The 14,542-nt window shown below is 35.9% G+C and overlaps 1 protein-coding gene across 2 annotated transcripts in view; it reads left to right on the top strand.

The window, feature by feature from the left end:
• SEC24B (SEC24 homolog B, COPII coat complex component) overlaps nt 1-12,600 on the top strand; it is an 81,178-nt gene extending 68,578 nt beyond the window's left edge. For both annotated transcript variants that reach the window (XM_061419415.1, XM_061419416.1), the window contains 13 exons: nt 66-184; nt 537-592; nt 823-1,029; nt 3,125-3,248; nt 3,679-3,837; nt 4,335-4,508; nt 5,112-5,222; nt 5,862-6,037; nt 6,646-6,783; nt 7,471-7,575; nt 8,329-8,421; nt 11,357-11,460; nt 11,701-12,600. In XM_061419415.1, coding sequence (XP_061275399.1) covers nt 66-184; nt 537-592; nt 823-1,029; nt 3,125-3,248; nt 3,679-3,837; nt 4,335-4,508; nt 5,112-5,222; nt 5,862-6,037; nt 6,646-6,783; nt 7,471-7,575; nt 8,329-8,421; nt 11,357-11,460; nt 11,701-11,815 — 1,681 coding nt within the window. In that variant the 3' untranslated portion in view covers nt 11,816-12,600. The remainder of the gene's footprint in view (nt 1-65; nt 185-536; nt 593-822; nt 1,030-3,124; nt 3,249-3,678; nt 3,838-4,334; nt 4,509-5,111; nt 5,223-5,861; nt 6,038-6,645; nt 6,784-7,470; nt 7,576-8,328; nt 8,422-11,356; nt 11,461-11,700) is intronic.
• The last annotated feature ends 1,942 nt before the right edge of the window (nt 12,601-14,542 follow it).

Raw genomic sequence — 14,542 nt, 5'->3', positions numbered from 1 at the left:
AGTATTTTTTAAAAAGAATATGTCACTTAGCAGTTTGAATTTAAAATGATCATTTTTATCCTTAGGCTCCCTGGAGATTCACGAACAAGAATAGGATTCGTGACCTTTGATAGCACTATTCATTTCTACAATTTGCAAGAAGGATTATCACAGCCTCAAATGCTGATTGTATCTGATATAGATGGTAAGCAGTGAATAAAACAAAACTCTATTAATAAAACAGAATTTTGGAATTCAGGGTTCTTTATTTTACAACATATCTTGTCATAATGCTGTACAGATAATTTAGCTCATTAGATATTTGTTTTAAAATAATTGCTTTCCTGGGAAGTACTTGAGTCAAAGGTTTTTACACCTATGTGTGTGTACTTACACATGCTCACACACACACATGTATGATATGTACAGAGGATATATATTAAAGCAGTATTGTGCATACCCTTTACATGTTTGGACTTAGAAAACTAAGAATTTTTAAATTCGAAATTCTTTTGAGTTTATTTATATTTTGGTTAAAATATATGTTTTCCCTATAGATGTTTTTCTACCTACTCCGGATAGCTTACTTGTGAATCTATATGAAAGTAAAGAGGTGAGATTGAATTTTTTTTTTTTAAGTATTAAAGTATTTCTGTTACTTCATCTGATTGTAATGTTGAACATGTGTTTCCTTGGTATATATTAACATTGCAGTAAACAATGTAGGTAGCATATCTGTTGACTACTCACTTTACAGTCCTCCAAAATGTAGTGGCATATACTGTACTCTGGAATATTGCCCTTCCTTCTCAGTAATTCAGCTTTCAATCTTTGTTTCCCCAGCTTATAAAAGACTTATTGAATGCGTTACCCAATATGTTCACCAATACAAGAGAAACACACAGTGCTCTGGGTCCTGCTCTCCAGGCTGCCTTTAAATTAATGTCTCCAACAGGGGGCCGTGTGTCTCTATTTCAGACACAGTTACCTTCCTTGGGGGCAGGGCTTCTGCAGTCCAGAGAAGATCCTAATCAGAGATCAAGCACAAAGGTATTTTATGTTAGTTCCTCTCTCATATTCAAGATCATGGCTTCTACCTCTATTGACTTAATTATTTGAGTCTATTTTTCTAATTCTTTGATAGTTAAAAAAAAAAACAACTGGTAAGAGAGTTTAATTCAAATTACCATTTTGTTGTTGTGTTGCAGTGTGTTCTTTTTAATACTTTGTTTATGAGTCATAGAAATTTAGAAATTATCTACTATAAGCCTTTTTTTACAGATGAGGAAACAGATTCAACAGTCTTGCCAAAAGTTAAATAAATATTTAATGGTAAAGATGTGACTTGGATTTTCTGACTCTAGTGTTCTTTTCTATTTCACAATTGATAAAACTTACTAAATCTGAGATATAATTTAATATGCACATATTAATAAACTTTTAATGAAGGTAATACAAATCACTGTATAAAACTTGGAACATGGAAACATATAGATGATCGGTTATCTTACTGTAAAGATAATAGTAGTTAAATAAATACAAGTAAGTGCAGTTGGGCATCATACATGTATACTATATTTTTTTGTTGACTTTTTTCACTGAAGTGAGCATTCACTCATAGTGAGCATTTTTGGAGGTCCCTAAAAATTCTACTTAAAAAAGGTTTTTTAGTAAATGTGAAAAACATGATTTCGTTAATTGCTTTCTTGCTGTTTAAGAGTGAAATGAGGCTGAATGTTCCTAAGGTTTTACAGTGAAGACTTGGTCAGGGTATTTTAACCCCAATTTCAAATACTCGTTTTTGTTCTGTAAATAAGTTTTGTCTGACCTCAACTTATATATATGAAAATGTCCATTGCAACTAGTTATGAGTATGAATTAAACAGTTTTAATAGTGTTGTAAATCTTTAGCCACATATTCAGTTTTTCCCTAAGATAAATTCCTAGAAGTGAAATCATTGGATCGATGAGTATAAACTGTATTTAAAATTATTATTTTATTTTACTTATTGGGATTTTTAATCAACCTGTACTCTTGAGGACTCTGATCTTCTGGGCACCATTAAGGATTGCTACTTTTTTATTCTTTACCAATTTGCTAAAGAAGAATAGCACTCTGTTTTACTTTTGAATAGCACTGTATTTTACTTTTTATGAAATTGTGTTTTTAAATTGCTTTTGAGAAAGAAGCTAATTTTAAAATAAACTGGGGACAAGTATATTTTTTAACTCATCAACAAGTACAGCTAGCTTTATCCAGTGCGTTGATCCATCGTAATCCATTATGGAACACTGAACAAAAGCAAAGTGTTTACTGATTTCTTTGATACAGTTTTGGGTTTTTTGTTCTCATGTAACTTTTAGAAGTATTGTTTATCTGCCTGAGACTCAAGAATTTAAGTGTCTGTTCTGTTTTAAACTCTAATATAATAATCATACACTATAATTGAAACATTTTGTTGTGCAATGTAGTGAAATAATTAAGAACTTGGAGCCTGGCTCTTGCATTCTTAACTCTTCTCTAGTGCCATCTCCTCAGCTTAAGTGTCCTGATACCAACTGGAAGGACTTTGCTTAATCTGTTAGTCTCTCCTGTTATTGTGTAACAATATATATATAATAATTGGTAACAGCACTCATTCTGGAGCCAGACTGCTTGGATATTCCAGCATCTACCACTCAATAACTATGTAATTAGTCATTTGTTTGCCTCAGTTTCCTCATCTGTAAAATGTTGTTAACTCTGTGAAATATATATTATTATGAGGATTAAATAATTTAATTATATAAGACATCTATGCTGCCCTGATGCTGCTGAGTCGCTTCAGTCATGTCTGACTCTGTGTGACCCCCATAGACGGCAGCCCACCAGGCTCCCTCATCCCTGGGATTCTCCAGGCAAGAACACTGGAGTGGGTTGCCATTTCCTTCTCCAATGCTGCCCTATATGTGCTTTTATAAATGTTAGTGATTATTCTCATAGGAAATCTATGCCAACTACCTAGACATAAAAAAAAAAAAAAAAAAATCCATAGTTTGATAGGGGGACAGACAATATTCTCTTCCTGATTGTAACAGACAGAAATATATGATAATTCAAGAATTCAAGATTTTCTAGCTCTTACTTTATGACCTGTTGACTTAGGTTGTACAACATCTTGGCCCTGCAACTGATTTTTATAAGAAACTCGCTTTAGATTGCTCAGGGCAGCAGACTGCCGTGGATCTGTTCCTTTTAAGTTCCCAGTATTCTGATCTCGCTTCTCTAGGTAAGGACATAAAATTGTATTTATCTGTTTTTACATAAACATTTTTAGCATATAATTAAATGTAAATTCTTTACTAAGAGTTCTCAGTTGTTTGGGGAGGAAGACCTGTGAATTAGATAATGTCTATGAAAATTACCACTAAACTTTAAAAAAAAAAAACCCTAACCCTATACAAATGTAAAATGTCAATCTGGGTTGTTGTTTTTATTTAAATACAATTCTTTTACCATTCTGCTCAACAGTAAACTTAATATATATTATGTTTTATAAATATATCTTTCTCAGATTTATATATTATCCCCATTTTTGACCACTGTATTTTTTTTTCATTATAACTTAGACTTCTTCATAATACAGAATCTGTACTGCTGTTGGACAAGTAAAATGTTATCGTTTCAGTAGCTAATACTTTTCCTTTTTCTCTCTAAAGCTTGCATGTCCAAGTATTCTGCAGGGTGCATCTATTATTACCCATCTTTCCACTATACTCACAATCCCTCGCAAGCAGAAAAGTTACAAAAAGATCTAAAACGGTATCTCACAAGAAAAATTGGATTTGAAGCTGTTATGAGAATAAGGTGTACTAAAGGTATGAAATTACAAAAATTATGCTTTATATTATATACTTTTTTCAAAATTAATAAGCATTCACATATTGACAACCTGTGACCACCTTTCATTATCATAAAAAAGATTTTCTACTTGATCCAACTAGCTGTACTGTTTTAAATATTATTATTAAATAATCATTGTTCAATTTTTTAAGTAATTTGAATAAGTAGGTAGAGGAAATGCTTTGCCTTATTAGGAGGAAGTCAAGAGAAAGCCCATATTGGAGGTGATTTCAGATGAATTTGAGGAATAGGGAGGATCTTAAGTGAGAATTGTCAAATTAATGAATGACCGTTGCCTTCCTCATCAAACAGCCTTCAGTTTAGGTTATCTCTGTTTTATGTGAAAAGTATTGCTCCCCAGTTATCCTTTTGATTCAAAATCAGAGATATTTTTTATTTAAAAAGTAGCTTTAACCTGCGGTAAAGACACTAGTGCTACCTCATCTTTTATAACAAGTTTTCTTTTCCCTAGGTCTTTCCATGCACACTTTTCATGGAAATTTCTTTGTCCGTTCCACTGATTTGTTATCCCTCGCCAACATCAATCCCGATGCTGGATTTGCAGTACAACTCTCTATTGAAGAAAGTTTGACAGATACTTCCTTAGTGTGCTTTCAAACAGCCCTATTATATACATCTAGCAAAGGTAATGTTAACAGAAGTGAAATGTAACCTGCCCCAGTAATTCTCCCCTCTTTTCACCTACCGGGAGACTGGGGATAGTGAACACCAATGGGAAATAATGGAATTTGTGTTCATCAAATATACGTTCTGTTCTTTTTTTTAATACTCATTTTTAAATCTTCAGAGAGTACCTTTTTTGACTTGTGGAAGACTTGTACTCCCAAAATCATATTAGCATAATAACTCAAACTAAATCTGTCTGGGTTATCCTGAGCGTTATTTCTTTATCCATAACATGAGAAATTCTCCGTGGCACTTAAGGTCTACGTGGTCTGTTTTCTGACATTATACCTTGTAACATATAATTTAGAATGAGTAATGCTAAGATAAAAACCAGAACCTAGTGTTCAAAATATAGTGTGTGTTCATAGTCTATGTTCAGGTTTAGAGAATGTTTAATTTTCTTTAAAACATGTTCATTGTAAAAGTTTGGTTTTGCCATTTCAAAATTCTGTTGGTAATTTCATACCATCAAACAATAACTTGAATAATATTTTGACCTATTTGCTTCTTTATTTCTTGGCCTAATGTATTTTGCAATGATGTGGATTCATCCTTTGACTAGGTGAGCGGAGAATCAGAGTGCACACTCTTTGCTTGCCAGTGGTCAGTTCGTTAGCAGATGTATACGCGGGAGTGGATGTACAAGCTGCCATCTGCCTCCTGGCAAACATGGGTAAGTAAAAAAGTGAAGCAACGGGTGAAATATGTTTTTCTATACTAAAATCTGAAGCCTGGGCGTTGTTTTACCCTAGAAATTCCTCATTTAAAAAGTATTTATATTTTACATTTTCATTTACAACAGTGTGAATTGGGCTGTTCTCATTCTTACGAATTCCTTAGTTTAAAAATCATGTGTGGGATTCATAATCATTAATAACTGGTAGCATCTCAAGTGTTTTTCAAATGGGGACTTCATGAACAAACTGTGGTACATCCATATGAGGGAATACAACTCAGCAATAAAAAGGAATGAACTGTTGATATGTGAACAGACGTGGATGACTCTCAAAGGCGTTACGCTAAGTGAAAGAAGCTAAACTCAAAACGCTACATACAAAGGATTCATTCATTCAACATTCTGGAAAAGTGAAAATTATAAGAAAGAAGAATAGCTCACTGATGATCAGGGTTGGTGGCAGGAGGAGGATTTTTACTACAAAGGGGCAGCCACACTCAAGGGAACAACTGAAATGTATTTTTCTAATCTAAAAATGAACTTTCTGTTTCTTAAGTACTGCATGTAAATTTTCTCTCTCACAGTATTCACTGGCATCTAATGGTTAAAAACTTTTTCATTTTGGTTGCTTTATAGCTGTGGATCGATCAATTTCCTCAAGTCTATCGGATGCAAGAGATGCCTTAGTGAATGCTGTGGTGGATTCCTTATCTGCGTATGGCTCAACTGTCTCAAACGTACAGCACTCGGGGTTGATAGCACCCAGCTCCCTCAAGTTATTTCCTCTCTATGTTTTGGCCCTTCTCAAACAGGTAGCTCTCTATACACTGTTAGATTTAATAGTCTTTTGAAATTTTCAATATATAGGTTTCCAAACCTAGTTTTTCTGGTGGGTGGTAGGGGATTAAATACTTGATTAGACAGTTGCAGCTTAGCATTGGACGAGTCATAAGCAGGAAGAGATGAATGGAAAATGAAGGTATGCAAATACATGATGACCCTCGTGAAACTGTATGCTCTCACTCTAGCGTGTGGGAGCAGTGTGAATAATGGTGTGCATATAGCACACTCCTAGTGTGTGCTCCTGGAAAGAGACTCTAAGGAAAGGGCCTGCTGTTCACTGAGCATCTTCCCAAGCCTCAGGCACCGTAATACGTGTTATATACACATCATCGTATTTAATCCTTACAGCTGCCTAGAGGTATTATTTTCCCCTTTTTTCTTACGATGTCAATATACCTTTGAGAAGCTAAGTAACTTGCTCACGTATCTACCGATTAAATTCTGAGCTGAAAACTGAATCCAGGCCTATCTGGTGTGAAGGCTGTGCTTTTCCCATGGCTGATGGTATATATCTGTTTTAATATTTGTCCACCATATTTATGTTTTACTGAAAAATGTATATTGTTTCTCCATGTAGAAAGCATTTAGAACCGGCACAAGCACACGCCTGGATGATCGTGTATACGCCATGTGTCAGATAAAGTGTCAGCCACTTGTTCATCTAATGAAAATGATTCATCCCAACCTGTACAGGATAGACAGATTGACAGATGAGGTACGGTTTTTTTTTCCATTGTGTTTGAAATTTTTTAATTTAAATTTATTTGGGTGTCTTGATTCTGCATCTAAGATAGTAATGTATTGTTAACAATTTCTTCCATCTGTTTTCCCCCTGTGACAATAATACATTAAATACAGATGTTAACTACGGATTTGATTAGACAACAGGACTATTAGATAGTATCATGGTTATGGCATTTTCAAAAATAGTTTCATATGGCAAGTGATTCACTTCATGAATTTGGTTACATTTACTACAAAGCTGCATTATAGAAGGGTATTTCCATTTGTATTTTGAAGGTACTGACAGTTTCTGATGTGATCAGAGTGGAACTTTGACTATATTATTGTAAAATAATCTGGTATGCAACAGTATTTTTAGTATGCAAATATGTAATGTCTTTTTTCCTATTCTTTGGAATCAAAAAGTCCTTTGTAGCAGATATCGTAGTTGTACTTTTAATATATCCTGACCTCAGAAGGGAAGGAAATGGGCAGATCTTTTTACCTAGTCAAGTTTTTATCTTTTAAATTTGAATACCTTTCTTCAAAGGTCAACTGTAGTTTTCACATATTACAAAATTATCAAGTATTTTTCAGTATCAGAGCTAGTGGCCATTAGCTTCCAGCCTGGGATAATAGTAATGGAAGGTCATTCACATTCTATCTTTTTTCTTTTCAGGGGGCAATACACGTTAATGACAGGGTTGTACCTCAGCCACCTCTTCAAAAATTGTCTGCAGAAAAACTGACACGAGAAGGTGCTTTCCTTATGGACTGTGGCTCTGTAAGTACCCTTTAGTGACAAAGCTCCTTTTGCAGCTGGCAAAAGGAGAAACACAGGATCCAGCTCTGTTACCACAGATCAGGCAATGAAAGGTGGATTGGGAACTCAGGGACAATAAATTGGAACTGGCTCAGGAGATCAATTTATTTAAGAGAAGTAAAGAGATAAATTCCTTACTTCAAGGAATTTTTCGTCTAGAATCATAAAATTTTAAGGGACCTCAAGAATTTTTCTAGTTCAACTTGATCTATTGTCTGAAATGCCATTAATAATGAGGATTTCATGAGATGTCATTGGACAGGGTGGTGGTGAAGGGTGTCAGAATAGGCAGGGTGGCTTCATGAATGACACCTTGTGACCAGGAAAAGAAGTCCAGTGGCCACAGTACGGGGTGGGGCAGTGGTAGGGGGCAGGGGACATTAGTACAGAGACAGTGATTGAAATAATGGAAACAGTGGGTAGGAAATACAGTAAGTCATATACCTTGGTTGAAGCATTGGGGGAAGAGTAAGGAAAATGGTAAATGTATTTTATGAGAAGCTTGAAATTGAAGCAGAAAAGATATGAGCCACTCTGGATTCCTGAATGCAGGTTCCAAACATGCAGGTTCCAGGTTTCCTGTTTACTTTCATGTTTGTTCCTACTTGATTTGAGCTAGTGTACTGTGCCTCTTGTATGCTTGATGATTTTGAGAAGATTAGCTGTAATGAGTTTCCAATTAGGGAGTGTTACTGTGGTTTGTTTTGTTTTTAGGTTTTTTACATTTGGATTGGAAAGAGCTGTGACAATAACTTTATAGAGGATGTGCTTGGGTATCCTGATTTTGCATCAATACCACAGAAAATGGTCAGTGGATTCATATAGTTTTAACTTTTTGTGTACTTGTTTAATTTTTCTTTTTTGAGATATAATGCACATAAAAGTCACCATTTTAATCATTTTAAAATGTACAATGCATTTGTTTTTATTATATTCACAGTGTTTACAACCATTTCCAGTATATAATTTCAGAGCATTTACATCACCTCAGAAAGAAACTTGTATCTCCCAACCTTTCTGTTTTCCCTGGGCAGCCACTAACCTACTTTCTATCTGTGTGAATTTGCCTGTTCTGGACAATTCGTATATATGGAATCACACAGTGCAAGGCCTTTTGAGTTTGGCTTCTTCTCACCATGATTTCAACATCCATGTTGTAATGTGTATCAGTACTTCCTCCTTTTTTATGACTAAATAATAGTCCATTGTATGAATATATCACATTTTGTTTATCCAGTCATCTCTTCTTGGACATTTAGGTTATCTCTACTCTGGTGCTATTGTGAGAAGTGCTTCCATGAGCAGTTTGTGTACAAATGTTTGTGTGAACATGTTTTCAAGTTCTCCTGGATATGTAACTAGAAGTAGAATTGCTGGGTCATATGGTAAACTTTTTAAGCAACTCCAAACTATTTTCCTGGAGAAGGCAATGGCAACCCACTCCAGTACTCTTGCCTGGAAAATCCCATGGATGGAGGAGCCTGGTAGGCTGCAGTCCATGGGGTTGCTAAGGGTCGGATGCGACTGAGTGATTTCACTTTCACTTTTCACTTTCACGCATTGGAGAAGGAAATGGCAACCCACTCCAGTGTTCTTGCCTGGAGAATCCCAGGGACGGGGAGCCTGGTGGGCTGCCGTCTATGGGGTCGCACAGAGTCGGACATGACTAAAGTGACTTGGCATAGCATAGCAAACTATTTTCCAACAATTTTAATTTGTCTAATTTAAATTATTTTGCTGATAATAAACATAATTTTTTCAGTAAGCCTGTACTGTATGTATGTTGATACCAAAGAAATATGATTCCGAAAGCAGTTCTCTATGCTACTTAATGGAAAAGGCCTACCTTATTCTTGGATATTGTAAATATGCCCTTTCTCCTAAAATTAATATAAGTCAATGTAATTCTTAACCACATTCGCTATTTATTTTTTAAAACTTGCCACATTAATCCAGAGTTTATTTCTAAGACTCAACAAAGAAGAAAAATGAGAAAATGATTTGAACAGGTAATTCATAGGTAGAAATTATAGTAGTGGCCATATGGATCAATGTTCAGCTTCATTTATAATTAACAAAATAAACTATTAATAACAGCATAGTATTTCTTTCATTTATCAGATTTTGCTCCCTGGTAAAAATTTTTTTAAATCTGATTATAGGCAATAATGCAGAGGGGATAGGTCAGCAGGCCTATTGATTGGACTATATACATTTACACAGTCTTTAGGAGGGCCATTTGACAATATCTGTTGAAATTAAAATCACACCAGCGTATGACACAGTAAATTATTTACTCCTAAGAATGTATCCTGTAGATATACTCATGGAAGTATTCATATGTACACCTATACTTAAGAGGATATCGTGCTTGTATGCCAAGTCTCTTCAGTCATGTCCAACTCTTTGTGACCTTTGGACTGTAGCCCAAGCTTCTCTGTCCATGGGATTATTCAGGCAAGAATACAGGAGTGCGTTGCCATGCCCTCCTCCAGGGGGATCTTTCCGACCCAGGGACTGAACCCGCATCTCCTGCGGCTCTTACATGGCTGGTGGATTCTTTATCACTGAGCCACCAGGGAAGCCCCAATTAAATCTCTGAATCTATTAAGAAGAATACAATCTGAAAAAGAAAACAATGTGCATAATATCCATTTGTATTTTCAAAATGTGTTTCTATATATAATAGTGGCTATATTATATATCAGAGAAGGCAATGGCACCCCACTCCAGTATTCTTGCCTGGAAAATCCCACGGATGGAGGAGCCTGGTGGGCTGCAGTCCATGGGGTCGCTAAGAGTCGGACACAACTGAGCGACTTCACTTTCACTTTTCACTTGTTTCATTGGAGAAGGAAATGGCAACCCACTCCAGTGTTCTTGCCTGGAGAATCCCAGGGACGGGGGAGCCTGGTGGGCTGCCGTCTATGGGGTCGCACAGAGTCAGACACGACTGAAGCGACTTAGCATATTATATATATTTAGAAAATATATGAAAGAATGTACATAAAAACATGTTTTTCTTGTACTTTTTAAATGCTGATATAAATTTAAATATAATTAACCCAAACTTTTCTGTTTAAATTTTTGATTACTATGTACTTTGGAAAAAACTCATTGCACACATAGAAGAATATACTTTTTCTTCACTGCAGGTGGATTCTTTACTGTCTGAGCCACCAGGGAAGCCCTCAGATATACATATACGCACACATATATATAAAAGAATAGATTTTTTAGGTCCTTTAAAAAATAGTCTTGCTATGGTTTTTAAATATAACTAAACATTCACACTATTCTTTTAAATTTCTTGCCCTTCAATATTAAGGACAAAGGAAACATAAAATTCTGTAAGAATGTCTGTTATTAGAATAATGTTTATAATTGTTTATAAGTGAAATTGAAGCTTAATGATAGCCCCCCTGATCTGAATATTTCCTTTGGAAGAAACAAAAAGTATAACACAATATGAGTAACATACTAATTGTGTGTGTTTTATTGACTTGTCTGGAAAAACTATAATATTCAGGTAAAATGTCAGTGGCATGCTTATCATTAAATATGTCTTATTAGTCAGAAAAACAGATTTATCAACAATGTAATAAATTTCTTGTGTTTGGTTGCTGCTGTTGGGGCTGGAATCGAGTGCTGGCGTTTGGTGGTGGTGGTGATTATGATTGAGTTCTAATACTGCCTAAGTCTGTGAGAAAGAAAATGACTTCCTAATTGCATTTTTTGCCAGACACATCTTCCAGAGCTAGACACACTTTCATCAGAGAGAGCCAGATCCTTTATAACCTGGCTTAGAGACAGCAGACCATTAAGCCCAGTTCTTCATGTGGTAAAGTAAGTACTTCTGTAACTTAATTATGAAATTGTCTTATCCTGTCCAATCCATGTGAAATTGTTTGTCTTCAAATCAAATTTTAGATAATAATATCAGAACACATTGTAGTGGTAGAAGGCTGTTACTTGATTAACATCCCCTATCCTTTTTCGTAAAAGTCCCCACATATTTTTTCTAATGTATAAGTATTCTTTTTAATAATATGCATTTTTAGATAAATATTCCTTTTTCTTTTTCAGAGATGAGAGTCCTGCCAAAACCGAATTTTTTCAACATTTGATTGAAGACCGGACAGAAGCCGCCTTCTCTTACTATGAATTTTTGCTTCATGTTCAGCAGCAGATTTGTAAGTGAAGTGAAATAAAGTTGAATAAGAAGAAAGAGATCTATAACCTAGGTAAAGCATAATCTGTCAGAGAAGCACTTAGGAAATTTGAAATGAAGGCACTTGTTACAAGAGGCAGTACGTAGCGTAGCGCCTTGTCTGAGGCTTTGGCAAAAGGTAAAGAGGAAGAAGGAACTTGACAGATTTTCTTCACCCTAAGTTTGACGCTGATGATGCTGTTTCACCAAGTATATTTTGAGTTGGTTTCCACACATTTCCAGAGTGCAGCAGTACAGTTCTCTGTTCATTGCACGCTGGCAAACTTCTGTAGCTATGTGGGATGGTATGTCAATGAAAAATTAGATAAATTCTTTTTTCTTATAATTAATATAACACTTCTGGACTTGAACTTTGACAGGAGATGCCAAAAGGCAGTGGTACCGTGTTATTTGTTTATATGAATTACTTTTTAACAAGGAATGATTCATATTCATTAAATGAATTCAATATTTTCCCTGTAAAAACAATAGAATTTCAGTACATGAACTATAGAAAAATATATATATATAATGTATATAAATGTTACATTTGTAAAGAAAATGTAAAAATGTAACTACAGAATATGAATTGCTTAAACTGTGCTGCATTGTTGGATGACAACTCTTTTTGTCGCAGTTAGAGAATGAGGTTGACTAATGCATATTATGAATTGAGTCCACAAAAGAAACACAAAACTCTTTGTAATTCTGTTAAATCTTTTATGTGGATTTATTTATGATCAGCCTACTAATTAAAAATATTTTGCTTGACAATATGGCTTTGTGTTTTGTGTGTTTATGGTTGGGGGAGAATTGGTGGTATTCTTACATCTAGGATGTATTGGATTTATTGCTCGAGGAAATGCAATGATACTGTTTCATTAATTTTGTGGACATTACCAAGTACTTACTCTGTTTGTATTCGAAAACAAACCCTACTTTCAAAATATATATGACTGTTAACTAATCAAAACCTTAATTTGTCTTTCTTGGTTAAATTAGGCATTCTTTTTCCTTGTACATTCATAGCAAAATTTTTATAACGTGACTATCCTATTTAATTGACTTTTAAGATTACCATCTGGAACTTTGAGAGTGATTTTTTAAAAAATCTTGTTTACTAACATTTATTTACTATAAAACTGTTAATGATCCATTAGGTTGTAGAATAAAATTTTATTATAAACACTGTAAAAGTCCTACTGATGAACTTTGGAAGGGAAAAGGCTCTTGATGTGTGTGATGAGTGGTTTTGCGCTTGTTGGGTCTCTTTTCTTTGGATAAAAATAAAAGTACTCTCTCCCATTCCCTGCTGGAAATGAGAGGTTAAATGACTCACCCTAAATGACATTACTAATTAGTGACAGAGCTGATAGTAGAAGTCAGATGTTCTACCCACCCACCACCTACTCCGAGCCCAGCCCACCCCCAGCGCTGTATGTGTCCCCGTGCCCTGCGGCCTCCAGCAGGAGAGAATCTTACTGAATCAGGAGAAACTGCAGTGTTCCAAGGGCAGCTATATACTGTAATTACACAATACGGAGTATCGTGTTTCTAAATATTTTTGTCTTTGGCTAGTTTGTTCCTCATTTAATAGGTATTTATTAGCACTTAATACTTGCTAGATATTGGTTTATGCTCAAAACACAGAAAATCCTGATTTCACAGTGCTTACACTCCAGAGTGAGTGTGTGGACTGGGGAAAAGAGCACATTTGTATGTCAGGTGTGGGAAATGCAATGGGGAAAATAAGGCAGAAAAAGTATCAAGAATGCTGGTTTTGACAGCAACTAGGGAGGCCCTTCTGAAAAGGTGACCATTGAAGAGAGCCATGTGGCTGTCTGGAAGGAGAGGCATCCAGGGGGTGAATCTTTATGGTAGGTAAATATGGAAGTTAGCCTTTGGTCACTGTGGTTTTCCCTATTAAAGAAGCACTTGGAGTCATCAGTTGAGAAAGGGTAAAGAGTGTTAGAATCCAAGAAATAGTCGCCTAGGAAGAGTAAGAGATGGGTTGACCAGTGGCTTGTAGTAGGGTTGTCAGGCAGCATGAACTTCAGCCAGTTAGCATGCCTTTTCCTTCTAGCCACATTTACTGCTTGGTGGAAAGTTGGATTTAAGTTAGAACAGAAGAGCAGGGGAACTGTGGATGTATACAAGGAAGCTCCTCTGTCACTGAGGTGAAAGGGATGCAAAGCGAATGATAGACAAGAGCTCGGTAGCGGCAGTAGATAGAGAAGGGCTTAGTAGTGTGAAGGTCCTGTTGAGGTCAGAGAGCTGTCCGAGGGTGGAGACCAGAGGGAATGAACTGGAAAGACAGGAAGTGGCGGTCAGGATATGGGATGCTTGAAATTGAGGTTTGGGGAAGTTTAATCTAGATGTCTACAAATGCGTGGAGAGATGCCTACCTGGGGTTTGAGATCAAAAAGAGCCACCTTGAAAAGCCTTGTCCTCTAAAGGCAGCCAGACTTCAGTCAGAGAATGAAGATTGACATCAGTGGGAACATAGGTGAGGAGGTGAGGAGGTTGATCCTAATGGGCTGTAGACAGATTATCTATCATCCTCACTCCCTCCTATGGGACAAGTCTCTGGCCATTTGTTTTCTGAGGAGGGGAGTGATGAGAGAAAGGGGCATGCTCACCAGGAGTTCTCTGAGCCCCGTTTCACCAAATTGAAACTGTCATTAAAGTTAACAGTTTAGGGGTATCCCAGGTGATGTG

The sequence above is a fragment of the Bos javanicus genome, chromosome 6, assembly GCF_032452875.1.
Source record: "Bos javanicus breed banteng chromosome 6, ARS-OSU_banteng_1.0, whole genome shotgun sequence".
NCBI lineage: Eukaryota > Metazoa > Chordata > Mammalia > Artiodactyla > Bovidae > Bos > Bos javanicus.
Note: the sequence above shows the minus strand (reverse complement) of the source record. Positions and strands in the feature narration are given on the sequence as shown.